The sequence below is a fragment of the Trichosurus vulpecula genome, chromosome 7 (genome assembly GCF_011100635.1).
Source record: "Trichosurus vulpecula isolate mTriVul1 chromosome 7, mTriVul1.pri, whole genome shotgun sequence".
Classification (NCBI taxonomy): Eukaryota; Metazoa; Chordata; class Mammalia; order Diprotodontia; family Phalangeridae; genus Trichosurus; species Trichosurus vulpecula.
This window is the reverse complement of record NC_050579.1, coordinates 45,491,229-45,506,389: the sequence shown is the minus strand read 5'-3', so window position 1 is coordinate 45,506,389 and position 15,161 is coordinate 45,491,229. Positions and strand designations below refer to the sequence as shown.

Below are 15,161 nucleotides of genomic sequence, written 5' to 3'. Positions count from 1 at the left end.
TGACAAGAAAGCACGTCCCTGCCAAAGCACAAACTGGCACAGCTGCTGAGACTGTGAAAGCTTTCTATTCTCTAATCACTTGATGCTAGGCTTCAAAGGAAGAATAAAACTCTATTACTAATAGCAATTTTATAAATTTCTAAATTTAAAAATTGGCCATTTCCCCAACCCACATTATTTTTCTGGGGGAAGCCCAAAAGGGCTTATTTTATAAAAACTTCCATAAGGTGCCATCCTCATCTGTCACAGATAAGAGAAAGCAGAAAGAAGGAAATAAAAGTAAAATTTTAGATTAGGAAGGAGGAGAAGGAAAAGGAGCATTGTTGGCTTCACCATGCTGAACACTGTTCTCCTACCTGGCAAGTCTCTCTTTATCCGCTGAACTCTGCTCATCATCCGACCTAAAAATAAAATTGATGAACTAAGCTAAAAAAAATTTTAATAAAGATAAATGAAAGGAAGATGGGCAAAAAGGAAGAAAGATAAAATGGAACAGGGAACTCAGCCCATAGCTATGCAAAACCACCTGTTAGAACAAAGAAACCAATATGGAAGACAAAGATCAATTTAAAAGAAACTCTGAATGACCCCCATCTGAACACAAAGTACTTTACAACCTGAATTAGACCGTATTAAAATAGACACTAAAGATATCTAAAGTCTGGGACAGAGGAATCCAAGAGAATGCAGGAGGCCTGCTGTCATACACTGCTCTCTCCCATTAAGGGAAGGAGATATGCTGCAACGAGGTAAGAATTGTTCATATCTGAAGTTGGGACGAGAGATTAAGAACAGGTTATCGTTAATAGACATGCGTATGCTCAGAGTCCCAGAAAATAACAGGGTTGCACTGGAGAGGCTATATAAATAGCAAGCAAAGTCCAGTTTCTGGCACTCTCTTTAGTCTTTGCTTTTCAAAAAACTCTTGCTTTCTATTTATTCATTCACAACTTAAGCAGCTTTCTGCAGAAAACTACAACACCCTTGTTCCTCTACTACTATCCCCTCCTCTGAAAGGGAAACAATGGGTTACCAGTAACTTTTACTGGGAAACTGAAGTGCCTCAGTGGCAACTGAAGAAATATCATGCTAATGTGGCACAGGAGCAGATAAGAGTGTCAGCAATTGATTCTATTTTCAGGATATCTGCTGTATTTTAAGAGACAAAGCACACTATGCTATATTAACATGATAAACTCTTACACAGCTATTACAACTGATATATTAATATACAGAAATGTTTATGTGAAATAATGTTTCAGTGAAAAATGGAGAACACAAAATAACACATGAACAATGATTATAAGTATAAAAAATGTATTCTATACTCTCTCAAAGATCAGAAGAAAATGGAGATTGATATAAATAGTTCATCATTCATTAGGTTTTACTCCCTCTTCCTGCCGTTAGCAAGGAAAGCTGTTTAATTTTCTTCTTTTAAAAAGCCCGTAATTTATTCTTTTCATTAAAGAGTAGAAAATTATCCCCACACTTGAAGTCTATAAATTCACTCTACTGAAGGCTGTAGGAGAGAAGGTGAGAGGTGCTACACAAGTTCAACTATCAGGGCAGGCCAGTACATTAGAGGACCTGTATTAGGAGAAAAATGAAATTTCAGGAAAGTAAGAGAAAATTCAAAATCAGACTTTTGTAGGCACTTAAGCATAAGCAGTCTAAGTCTCAGTTCCCTGAGAAAACTACCTAAGTGGAATGGATAATGAAACTCAAGAGAGAACCAAGGTCCAGTGGCCATCACTATAACCTGACCTTTCCCTGGTCTGTAGCATGTTTTTGTCTGTTGGAGCCCACAGAGTCCCATACTCTTCTTTTCCAGATAAAGAACTAAAGCCCAAAAAGGTTTATGACCCAAGGATATGGCTCACAAGTGGCAGAACTGGTATTTAAACTCGGGGCCTCTAATTCTCAGTTCAACACTCTTTCTAACTGTACCACTTTGCTCTCGATCTGAACAGCTGCATTACAAGTAACAATCTTAAAAGAATAAACTTTGTTTGTAGAGAAGCCAGGCAACATGTGAAAGCAGTGTACTCTATGATTTATCATGCTAATACGGATGGCAAAAGTACTCTCCAAATAGCCATGACTAACCTACTGAATTAGTGCTGTTTCAGTTCCCAGTGATTAAATAAGTACCTACTTCAATAAATTGTGCTAAATGGCATAACTAACTTAGGTCCTGTCAATTCTTCCTTCAATACATCTTTCTATGACATCATATTGTCTCTGAAAAGTCTACCATGGCTGCCTACTATGGAGTTTATCAAGTGCAATATCCTTTGCCCAGCCTGAGAGGTCTACCATAACCCAGCCCTATTCTACCTAGGGTCTCCCTGCTCCCTAATCCTCTGATCCAGTCAGGTCAGTTTCTACAAAGTGAAAGAGTTTTTACTTCCATGCCTTGGATATTTTTCCTCAAATGGAAAGGCTTTCCATTTCTCTATTCAAAGTCCAATTTAAAATCCATCTCCTTCACGAATCCCTTCCTGACTATGGGTTTGATTCAAAACTGTGTGTCTAGTAAACACCTTGCTATGTACTATGAAGAATAGACATAAAACTTGGTTGCTGAAGTCTATTTGGGAAGACTAAATAACAAACAATCGTTAGAGAGGGATTCATGAAGGAGACGGTTTTTAAATTGGACTTTGAAAAGAATTTGAATTATTATTACGCACTTTTCTGACTAAACACAAAATTAAACTGAAAAATATAAAAATAAAACACTGCTTTAAAATGTACATATCTTCTAAGGTGAACAAATGCACAGACTGTAAAAAGTATGTGAATACCCAAGTAATACTAAAAAAGAACATACTTTTTAATAATGGAAAAAACTGAGTTTTTGACTGGCCATTTAAATAAACTAATTCTATTTCAAATCACATCTACTCTAGTTCTAAAAACAACCCCATACCCCATAAGGAGTTAGCTGACATCTTCTCATTTTTTAATGATGTAAAGAGAATCTGAAAAGTACTTCTGACCCAGGCCCAATAACATTACATAAACAGATTTTAAATATCCACTTAACAAAATAAGTCAAAGCAATTCCACATGGCACTTAATTCAGATTTTGGCTGACACTGAATGGCACCCAGGTGGCACTCTGCTCTAACAACAGGGGATATGCATAAACACAGTAACATATGCCAATATATTTCACTGTTTTATAGTGAAACGATACAAACTTTATTAAATAATAGAAAGCTGGAGTCTTGAACCTTCCAAGATCTCTAAACAGGAACAAGTCAGAGCAGGCAGACTAAGCCATTCCAGTCAGAAAAAAAAACAGTATGGACAGGGTGCCTGATCCCATGGTATAGAGGACCAAGAGCCTGTATTAACATTACCTGGCAAACCGCTCTTTATCATTAGGTATCTGATCATCATCACATCTGGAGAAGAAAATAAAGAACAATTTCAATATATTGTTGTCATTTAACTGATTTTTCTGAGTTAGAAATGTGGCATAATATAAAGGACATTATAGAAAAAGGCGGATGATGGTGGAATACCAATGTTGTAGAGATAGTAGCACCCAGGCCAGAAAAAGCCCAACAGATTGTTGATCCGTGCCAAGATCCTACTGTATCTATTATATATCAAAAAAAAGCCAGAGAAAGAGGATGATCTCATGAGGAGAGTTGCTACATACAGTACCATAACCACTCAAGAGAAGGATGGCTTAAATTTTGAACAATACAGTTTATTTTTTATTTGAATAATAAGCTCGATCCAGTAATCATCCGCTTACTAGGCAGATTACATCCTGCCTGCTACAACAGAAACAATAAGAAGTTCTTAATGAAAATTAAATCTTTAGCATCTACAGAGCCAATTTAACCAGTATGTGGATAATCTAATTTTCTTTTTCCTCCTTGTTACAGTAAAATGCTATAAGGCCTGGACAGCATACAGTGAAAGGAACCAGGTAAGTTTCTCCCTCACAGATGCCCAAATCCTCAATACAGCAGACCCAGAGAAATGAAAATCTCTATAGATGAACTAATGCAGAGTAAAGTAAACAGAAGTAGGAGAACAACTTATACAAGAACAACACTGTAAAAACAAACCAAACAAAAAGTTTTGAAAGACTTATGAACTCTCATCAATGCAAAGCCAAATCACAGTTCCAGAGGACTGATGATGAAGAATGCTACCCACGTTTTGATAAAGGTAATACTGAACAGCAGAATTAGACATACATTTCTGGACATAGAAATTTATTTTGTTTAATATACATACATTACGAAGGTTTTTGCTTTTCTTCTTTTTCAAGCAGGGGAGATTGAAGGGATAGAAAATAAATGCTTATTAACTGAAAAATAATGAATTATATATATATATATATGTATTTTTAACAAGGCTCAAGTGCAAAAGTAAAATGAGAACAAATGAATGACCTTCGAAGTTTAATGCACTGTGAATATCAATGTAGAAAACTAAAAATATTAAATAAATAATAAAAATATGGGGAAAAAAAGAAGTTCAATGCAATCTCTATTAGAGACAAATTATTTTATTTTTTAAAGGCAAAGAATGGGCCACTGAAGTAGCCACTTTAAAATCTTAACCAGTAAGTACATTTTTAAAAGCAATCATGAAAGTAATCGATACATCTCTGCCTTGTCACTCTGTTATTTCCTAGAATTGACCATATATCACTAAACAGTATAAACAAGGATGTTCTAGTATAACTTGTTCATAAAAAGTGGCACATATTTTTCATGCTTCCACTCAAAGTAGGGATCTAATCATGAAGCCATAGGAGGGCATTGCAAATGAGGCTTGAGTTATATGCATATGAACTGTTAAGGGGTCCCCTGAACTTGCCTTTCTGAGTTGCCGTATTTTCCAGAAAACACTAGACCCCACAGCATGAAGGAGACCTTGAATGTGTCAAGGATAAAGCAGGGTTCTCTCCGTCCCCTGCCCAGGACATAATTTGTTGTTTGCACCACCACCCCCCCAAGCTAGAGTCCCTGTGTGTCCTTGGGAAGCAGGACAGGTGTCAGTCAGTATGTGCCAGACTGATGCTTGTACTGTTGGGGAACTTTGCAGATAAGCAGACCCTCCTATCTTCAGTCTAGCAGTTCTCAGGGGAAAAGAATGCAGCTTTTGCCATCCCATTCAGGGGGGGGGGGTTGTCCTTTTCCCCACCTTCACTGCACCTTTCCCCTGCCATGCCACACCCTTTCCTGTTTTCTCCTCCTCCTTTCATTGTACTGTCAAAAATACGCAAACTTCTATAAGGACTGTGAACTCTGGGTTCCACATGCATGTTCATTTCTCTTGTAATAAACCTGGTTTTCACGTAAGTCTCCTGATGCTGTGATTGGCTGTTGAAAAAACCAATGTATCAACCTGCCAAAACACTGCTCAAGACCACTCAGGCTAGTACGGTATGAGTGTGCCAAGAGAACATCTACCGAACTATGCTTGCTTCCTATCAAATGAAGCAGCTAACAACAACTTAAATGAAAAAGACCTGGCACTTCTGGGGGACTACAAGCCAAAACTAAGATGCAAAGGTAATCTCATGCTACACCAGTAAAGGTACATAAAGGATGTAATAATTCTATACTTTGCACTGGTCAAATCAAATGTACAATATTTTGTTTGGTTCTGGATTCTACATTTTACTAGGCACAATGGGGAGAAAAGGAACATCCCTGAAGAGGGCAAAAAGAAGGTAAAAGGTCTGAAAACCATGCCATCTGAGGGTCAATTAAAGGAAATGGAGCCGTTTATGGCTGAAGGAAATAAGTCTTGGGAGAGAAAATACTTGTACTAAAATACCTGAAAGGTCATCAGTAGGAAAGAGATTAGACTTAATTCTATGTTAATTCCTAAGCAGAACTAGGCCAGGAAAACCAAGGTATGTAGAATGATACAAATCATATTTCAACTTGATATGAATAGGACTTTCTAGCAATTAACTGTCTCCAAATGGAACCAGATGCTTTCTGAGGTAATTAAATAGGCATCAATAAAAATGTTCAAACAAAAGCTTCATGACCTGTTGGGGATATTTTAGAAGAATTCCTATGGTGCATTGAAGTGTGTGTCATGACATGAGTGACCACTATATCGCAAATAACAACTACTCCCCAGTTTACAAACTGTTTCCCCAACAAGAACACCGCGAGGGAGGTAGTACAAATAGTATTATCCTCATTTGACAAACATAAGAACAGCGCAAAGCTCCTAAGTGCTGGAGCTAGGACTTCAACCCACGTCTGTTGGTTTAGGGTCCATGACTTTCCACTAGAGCACTGACTCTCAAACGATGTTATGTCACACATCTAGGTGAGGCCTAACATTAGCAATCTTTCTGAGAAAGGGGAAAGATTAAGTAAATCTGCTGTTTTTCTGTATTACTTCTGTATAAAGGAAGTGGAGCATTTAGGACTAGAATTAACTGATCAGTGTAAATGGACAACTGGTTTTCCAGGGCAGGAGAGATATCAAAATTATCTGTAGATGTTTCTTCCCCATCAGTGTTGTCCCAAAGCTTACCTTGATGGGGACATTAAGCAACTCTTTAATTACTAAGGAGCTAAGAACCTAAACTATGTCTCTAAAATTATGATGAAGGGTGACATCAATGACTATATTATGTTTAAACAAGCCTATTAAGCCATGGCATGCAGTTAAAAACTGAACTCCCAAACACTCAAGCAAGATTTTCAGAAAAAGCTCCTTCATACTACATGAAATACAAAGAAAACAGCTCCCTTATAATGCAAGAGATAATCTGAGTGATGTTAACATACCTGAATAAAGGAAAAGGAGATGGCTAGTTACAAGCCTTCCCCCTCCCTTCTGTGGCCATAGATCATAAATATCTTGCCTGACCCTGTAATAATAGACAAGGCTCAGTTCAAATGCTCCAGAAGCACCCACAAATAAATGGTATAATTACCCTCAAGAAGCAGAAAGTAATTAGGGAGGCTTGCAAAACCTATCAGCCTCTACGCAATAGGTCCTTCCTCTGGAGCTGACACAATGCTTGAGCATCTTCTCAAAAAGAAAAGAAATATAATACATAAAAGTATGTAGTTGTCAACCCTGGATATGGGATCTAAAGTCATTTTTAATTCCAAAAGTCTAGGAAATGAGAAAAAAATTCTTACCTCAAAAATTTACTATTTCCTTCTCCATCATCATCAAAATCAAGCCTGGAAAAAACCAAAAATAAAGTGTTAAAGATAGTTCATTAACAAAATAATTCCTTACCTACCTGCTGTCTCACCCACACAGAAGTAGGTGTCTAAGAATGAAAGGAAAAGCAACAAGGGAAAATTATAACAGAGCAGCTTCATCTTCCTCTCTGGATCAAAACAAATGGAGATGAACCTAGAAAAAGAACAACTAAATATTTCATTGTACTTGCATTCAGTGAGTGACTGACTTTTACAAAGGTATCCCTAGAGAATGGTTTTGCATGAAACCTCAACTAGAAATTAAGAGATGATGTATCATGAAGAGCTTATGCTAATACTCTACTTTCTGACACAGGGCTTCCATAAGTACCAGAAAAGCTCACGGGAAGCACTGGTCCCTGACATATTGCCCAAGTGGCAGAATAGTTATCGCCTGCTATTCTTAAACACTTATCCTATTCCCAACACCTAGAATAAATAAGAGTATAGTTATCTTGAGAGTATGTTATCTAGAACGCGAGAAGGGTTGTTATGCTATATTAGAAATGAGAAACAGAATCAACTCAGTCTCCTGCCAATTTCTAAGTTGATTCTAACTTTAAAATGTCGTTAAATGTGAAAATTAAGGGATTTTTGTTTTGCTTCAGTTTAAAGGGAAGAGATTGGTATTTTTTAAAAAATAGTTCAAGATTGTTTAAGTAAAGATAGGGGAAAAGCAATTTACTGTTATAACATCTATTATAAACCATATTTTAAAGAATGAAATTGTTTATTTTGATTGACCACAATGTAAAACCAACATAGCAATAAGTTCTGGAAGAAACAGTCTGATGTTGTCAGACGTGCACTTTAGGAAAATCACTTTGGGAGATAAATGGAGGATGAATTGGAGTGAGGAGAGACTTCAGGTAGGCACACCCACCAGCAGGCTACTGCAATAGCCCAGATATGAGTAGATGAGGGTTTGGACCAAGGTAAGATGGGAGACTGTGGATAAGGAACACTATGTATATTTTAGGACACACATTTTACATTGGTTAGTTTTGCTGCACTTGGGTTTTTTTTCCCCTCTATATTTTTTTATTCTTTGTTATAAGAAATGGTTTTCTGGGTGGGGAAGTGAAAGGGATATATATTGGGAAATAAAGATGATATGAAAACAAAAGATAGAAATAAATATAATTTTTAAAAGCAAAACTAAAATGGTTTTATAAATACAGCACAGAGATCACTGAAGGGCATCCAGCCAACATCATCTTCAAACCTTATGTGAAACTTCCTGTGTGGGGAAAAAAATGAAGAACTATGCCTAGTCATATACACATAAAGCAGCAAGGTGCCCTAAAGGAGGCAACCTGTACCAGGCAATTCAACCCAGCACTACCACCCTGACCACTACTTCCCCTAACGCCCAGATGGAGAAAGCTCAAGACCCTGACCCTTAAGCCCAGCCTCCATAGTCACTGTCCAGGGCAGTAGCTCCTGTGGAGCAGCCAGCCATGCCCATCAACTGCTGACCCACTGCCACTGACAGAAAATCCTGCCTTGTTGAAGCAGCAAGGTACCCTGAGGGAGAGGGAGGAAGCATCATGTGCACTAGGCAAGTCAAACCATCACCACCACAACTATGACCTGACGGAGACAAGTCCCCTCACCCTGAGAGCCTGGGGAATAGCAGCAGCTCCAGAACACCAGTCTTGCCTCTAGCCAAGGCCTCGCAACCATGGGGAGAAAGGTCCACCTTCCTTGTCATCACCAACACCAACTGTAAACCAACTGCCCCTGCCATGTGGGTAAGCCAAATAACCTGAGAGTGGCAGCACCCTCAGTCCAGCTCTCATACCCATCATTCTGGGAAGCAACCTCCACGGACAGGCATACTAGACATTGCTCTTGCAGGTTCTACAACCACAGCTATTAAAGACCCAAAAAAGAAAGTTCTTGTCCCCAAGGTCTTGGCATTGTCAAAGGGTTCAGAATGAGAAAATGATGCCATTATTAGTGGAAATGACACTGAACCATTCGGCTCAACCATTCTGGAAAACAATTTGCTGCAGTGCCCTAAGGAAAGGCCCCATGGTTCATCTGAAACCCCTTCCATGTATTTACCTCACCCATCAGAGCATGCGCTCTTTTCTATCTGGATCCTCAGCAATTAGCACAGCGCTCGGAACATAGTAAGTGCTTTTTCATTCATTCACACACCCCTTTAGTCCTCAGAGATCTTTGGCTACTAAACTAAGATATTATTAAAAAATAAAATCAGTACAAACCCTTAATCCCACTTCATACCAAATCTAGCCCGGCAGCTCGGCAGCAGAACAGTGAGGAAGAGCCAGAAACAGCTGAGGAGTGAGTGTGATTCTGAAACTAAGCCATTTCTCTTACCAGCAGATCAGGCATGAGCTAAATGAACACATTCCAGAATCAGGCTTCTCAGTTTACAGAAACCCTCAACACCATCCCATTCTGTACTCTTACTCACCCTGGCCGACGCTTAATAGTCCGCTGAGAGATGGCTCCCCCACCTTGAACCCCAGGTCCAGGGTTTCCAGACACAATGGCTGCACCCAATGATGAAACATCTGATGCCATCTCTGTTAGAAAAAACAAAAGGTACAACACTTTATAACCCCTTTTATTATCAGCACAGAATTCAAGTAAGCTAATTAAAGTCAATTGTCAACTAGCATCTATTAGGCACCTACAATGCTTACATAAACTAGTTTCTTTTTCCTCCCGCAACATGGTAAAAGGGTGATAGATTTGGTGATTCACATCCCAGCTCTGTTATCCCTGAGGCACCTCAGCCAAATCACTTCCCCTTTTGAGGCCCTGGGAGAAAGCATAAGGCAACAGAAAGAGCACTGGATTTAAGTCCTGGCATTAGAGCTTCCTCCATGTGGAATCTTAGGCAAGCTATTTCTCCTTCCTCTGCCTCAGTTTCCTCAATGGTAAAATAAGAGAGCTGTACTAAGTCAAAGATTTTTCCTCTCTGTGTCACAGACCCTATATGGCAGTCAATCAGGTGAAGTCTAAGGACTCATTCACAGTATGTTCTTAAGTACAAAAAAAAAATGAATACATAGGATCATAAGGAAACCAATTATACTGAAATAATTATCAGAACTTTTTTTTTGGTGGGGGAGCAATCAATGTTAAGTGACTTGCCCAGGGTCACATAGCTAGTAAGTGTCTGAGACTGAATTTGAACTCAGATCCTCCTGACTCGAGGGCTGGTACTCCATCCAATGCGCCACCTAGCTGCCCCAGAAAGTTTTTTTTTTAAAAAATTCACAGCCGCCAGGTCAAGAACTCCCAATCAGATGATCTCTAAGGTCTCTTCCATTAATAAACCTCCTACACTTACTTCATGATTAATACATTTTACAGTAAAAGTAATTTTATACATACAGGTAACAATAATTCAGTCTATGTTCTTTCTGATCCTTATGTTTATACATTCTGGTTGTTTTGTTGTTCAGTTGTTTCAGTGGTGGTTCACTCTTCATGATACTATGTGAGGTTTTCTTGGTAGAGATACTGGAGTGGATTGCCATTTCCTTCTCCAGTTCATTTGACAGATAAGGAAACTGAGGCAAACTGGGTTAAGTGACACAGCTAGTGAGTGTCTGAGGCCAGATATGAACTCAGGAAGGTTTAGGCCCAGCACTCTATCCACTGTTCCACCTAGCTGCCCATACATTCTGGTACATATATACATTCTGGTACATACATACATTCTGTTTTTTACATTAGCTAGTCTCAAAAAAAAAAAAACCCACCAATTTCTCACATCTAGATTGTCTTCACTTTTATTTAAACTCAGTTTGAAACAAGCATCTCCTGATTCCAGCTCTCTCCTCTCCGGCACTTATAAGAGGGTATATTCATGCAGGCCCCTTCTATCCTTAGGGAGTTCTTCCCAGAATCTTCATTTGAGAGAAGGGTCCCAGACCTGCCACCCCCTCATTCTCTGGACTTAGAACTTCCTCTCTCCTTCAGGTTTTCAATTTTTCTTTTATGTGCTATCTTCCCCTATTCAGAATTTAAGCTCCTTGTGGGCAGGAATTATCTTTCTTTTTGCTTGTATTTGTATCCCCAGCACTTAGCACAGTGGCTAGCCCACAGTAAGTGCTTAATAAATGCTTGTTTGCTATTTTCATAAGAGATCTTCTGCTTTCTTTAGGAGTGCTAGGTTCAATGCTTAGGTCAGTCACAGAAACCAGGTTTACATCCCAGCTGTTTCTGCTTGCATCACTTTGGGCAAGTCTCTTAACCTCCACGGACTTCAGTTTCCTCACCTAGAACATGAGGTGGCTATGGCTCTGTGACCATAAACTGAGAAGTATTCTAGCACATCAAAGAGGAGCACTACTAACACACTGAGCTAGTGTTGAAATGGAGTGCCTTATATAAAGAGCAGAGTCACAGCAAGAAAGGCGGCATGAGAGAAAGGAAATGAAGAGTTCATAAAACTATGAATATGGCTTACATTTATGTATTATCTTAACTACAGTATCTCACCTAATCCTCAAAACCTGGTGAGGCAGGCTGTTCAGGTATTGTCATCTCCATTTTATAGATGAATACATCACTGAGGTTAAAACAGTTACTCCAAGTCCCACAGCTGGAAGGGAGAGGAGCTGGGCCTCAAAGCCCATCATCTGATGGATTCTCTGTCTTCCACTCTTTCTACTAACTGGCTCTTAGCCAATTTAACCTGCTCTTAAAAAAATCAGTATTTTCTTGGAAAGATCCAGCTCTAAAGTTAAACTACAGCCAAATTCAACTTGTTTTCCTAAATAAGAAGGTGGAATAAAATTTAAAATGAGAGTAAGAAATTAAAAATATATGACTGAGGCAGACAGAAAAATATTAAAGGTGCTGTGCCAACATAAACGGCTAATTAAAGGAATCACTTAACCAAATTTTCTAAACTATGATCTACCACTTAGGCTGGAATTTATTTTCCTGTACTTTTTTAATCATTTCCTAAGTCCACCTCTAAATTGGATTTAGAGTAAATATAAAATATCTGCCATTCTGAGGCAGACACTGATTATCATTCATTATGGTGATGCAAATTATATCAGTGGCAAGGGATAAACCCAATAATTGTAAGCTTTCGATTTTTGCTCTACCCACCAAACAAGCATGTTTCTCATTGTAGATGCTTTGGCAACTCAGCGAAGATGAGTTTTTAAAGTTTAAGTCTTTGACTAACATTGAGAAGAATAAACTTGTATTGTGTTTTAAAGCATAAGTTAAAAAGTTAAATTATTTTAAGCTTCATCAAGTTGAGGCATATTAGACAATTAGTCTAGCATCATGAAGCTTACATAATTATTAAATTCATTTTCAGAAGCTTTTCCCAGATGTTAAAATGTACTTCTATCTGCCACACATTAGGCATCTTTAAGGAACATTATCTCTTGACAACAGCTTTCTCCATCCTTTAAAAGCCACTTATATGAATAGTTCCCAAAAGAATGGATTATATCGAATCACTAAGTGCAAATTAACATAGCTGAGGTTCTACCTGGCTCACATCCAGCAAATTAGCAACACTGACAAAAAAGGAAATATTCGCTGTTTGGAGGGACCAGAGAAAGACAGTCCCACTGATATACTACTAGTGGGGTTGTGAAATGATCCAACCATTCTGAAAAACAATTTGGAATGGACTATCCTAAAAAAAAAAAAAGGTGACAAAAATGTCCCCACTCTTTGAACCAGAAATCCCACTGCTATGAAAACACTGGCATTCAGGTGAAGTTCAGAAAGAAAGGTTCCACATATCAAAATATTCATGGCAACACTTTTTTGTAGTCACAAAGTATCACAGATGCTCATCAATTAGGGAAAAGCTAAATAACTGTGGGACATGAACGTAAGAGAATGCTATGCCATAAGAAATGAAAATGAAGAATTTGGAGAAACATCTAAAGATTTACATAAAGTGGTACAAAGTGAAGTAGAAAGCAGTGGCTACAAAAATGTAAACAAAAAGCAACAAAATTAAACTAAATACTGTGTAATTATAATGGCCAAGGATGGCCCCAGACTAGAGAAGCAACCAGGAAATGCAGTTTCCTCTTTTCTCTAGAGAGCTATGGACTATGGATCCCCCAGCAGAATACTGTATATGCTGTCAAGCATGAATTATGTGTTGGCTGGTTTTGCTTAGTCTTTTTTTTCTTTGTAATAAGGAGGCAGAGGGTGGAGTTTATTCAGAAATGAGTGAGATATAAAAACAAGGCACAGTAATACTTTTAAAAAAAATGTTTAATTACATAATCCTTATGAAAAACGAAGAGTATCGAAATCACTACTGATTAGAGAAATGCAAATCAAAACAACTCTTAGGTACCACATCTCTCCTGTCAGATTGGCTAAAATGACAAAACAGGAAAATCATAAATGCTGAAGAGGATATGGGAAAATTAGAACATTGTTACATTGCTGGTAGAGTTGTGAACTGATCCAGCCATTCTGGAGAGCTATTTGAAACTATGCCCAAAGGGCTATAAAAATGTTCATACCCTTTGACCCAGCAATACCACTTCTAGGGTTGTATCCCAAAGACATCACACGAGTGGGAAAAGGACTCATATATACAAAAATATTTATAGCGGCTCTTTTTGCAGTAGCAAAGAATTGGAAATCAAGGGGATGCCCATCAATTGGGGAACGGCTGAACAAGTTGTGGTATATGAAGGTAATGGGATACTATTGTGCTATAAGAAATGGGGATGATACAGACTTCCTAACAACCTGGAAAAACGTACACGATATAATGCTGAGTGAGCGGAGCAGAGCTAGAACATTATACACAACCACAGATATATGGATTCTGTGAGGACTAACCCTGACAGACTTTGCTCTTCTCAGCAACGCAAGGTGCAAAGACAACTCCAAAGGACTCACCATGGAGAATGCTATCTACATCCAGAGAAAGAACTATGGAGTCTGAATGCAGATTGAGGCACACTTGATGCTCATCTTTTTTTTCTCTTTTGTTTTTGTTTTGGGGTTTTTTTTTTGGTTCTATTTCCTCTTTCTCATGAGTCATCCCATTGGTCATAATTCTTCACAACTTGACTAGTGTGTTATCCGTAGAAGATATATCAGATTCCATGCTGTCTTGGGCGGGGGTGCGGGGGAAGGGGAGAAGAAAACCTGGGGAACTCAAAATTATGTAGAACCGAGCATTGTAAACTAAAAATAAAAAATCTCAAAAAGAAAAAAAAAAAGGAAGAGTATATAGAAAAGAATAAAGACATTTCAAACATAAAGTCAGTATCTGAAAAAGAAGATTCCTTTTGAATGTGCCGAAGATGCTAACTGCTCCTGGGATTCAAAAAGAATAGAAAGTACTCCAGTTGAGGAAATAAAAACTATATGTATACATGGAACAGCTAGAGAATATTATGACTGTATTCACTCAAATGTGAGATCACCACATTTGCCTTCTGACTGAATCCAAACTTCACAAACTTCACCTTGTTCTGTAAAGTTTGGATTCAGTCAAAGGGCTGCACAGGGCCATACGTGGCCTCAAGGCTGAAGGTCCCCCACCCTGATTTAAGCCATCCACAGCTTGTCCTCTGCAGTTCCTCTTCACGTTCTTCCATAAATCTTTTACCCAACAGGGGAGGGTCGGGTCTTTCTGTACATCTCTTGACCTTAATTGTGCACCGTCCACTCATGATCCCTCCTCGTCCTCTGTCGTCCATCTAATGATAGCTTTCACACCACTCCTCTTACACAGTGCTTCACTAGCACCATAAAGCAGCCTATTCGCATCCATAATGCACCTCTCCCATGACCTTCAATTTTAATTCCTTGGAAACTATGGTATTCCATGACTTAAAGTCATACAGCAGCATCCAAAGATATTGGTGTCAAAAAGATGGGTCTTTTTATTTCTTAAGGGAGAAGCTTGTCATCATTTAAGCTACTGTGAAGTTT

General features: G+C 38.5%; 1 protein-coding gene across 3 annotated transcripts in view; it reads right to left on the bottom strand.

Annotated features, from left to right (window-relative positions):
• ARNT (aryl hydrocarbon receptor nuclear translocator) overlaps nt 1-15,161 on the bottom strand; it is a 63,689-nt gene that overhangs the window by 32,595 nt on the left and 15,933 nt on the right. For all 3 annotated transcript variants that reach the window (XM_036769054.1, XM_036769052.1, XM_036769053.1), the window contains exons 2-5: nt 9,673-9,784; nt 7,158-7,202; nt 3,372-3,416; nt 357-401 (exon numbers count right to left, since the gene is read on the bottom strand). In XM_036769054.1, the coding sequence (XP_036624949.1) occupies nt 357-401; nt 3,372-3,416; nt 7,158-7,202; nt 9,673-9,784 (247 nt within the window). The remainder of the gene's footprint in view (nt 1-356; nt 402-3,371; nt 3,417-7,157; nt 7,203-9,672; nt 9,785-15,161) is intronic.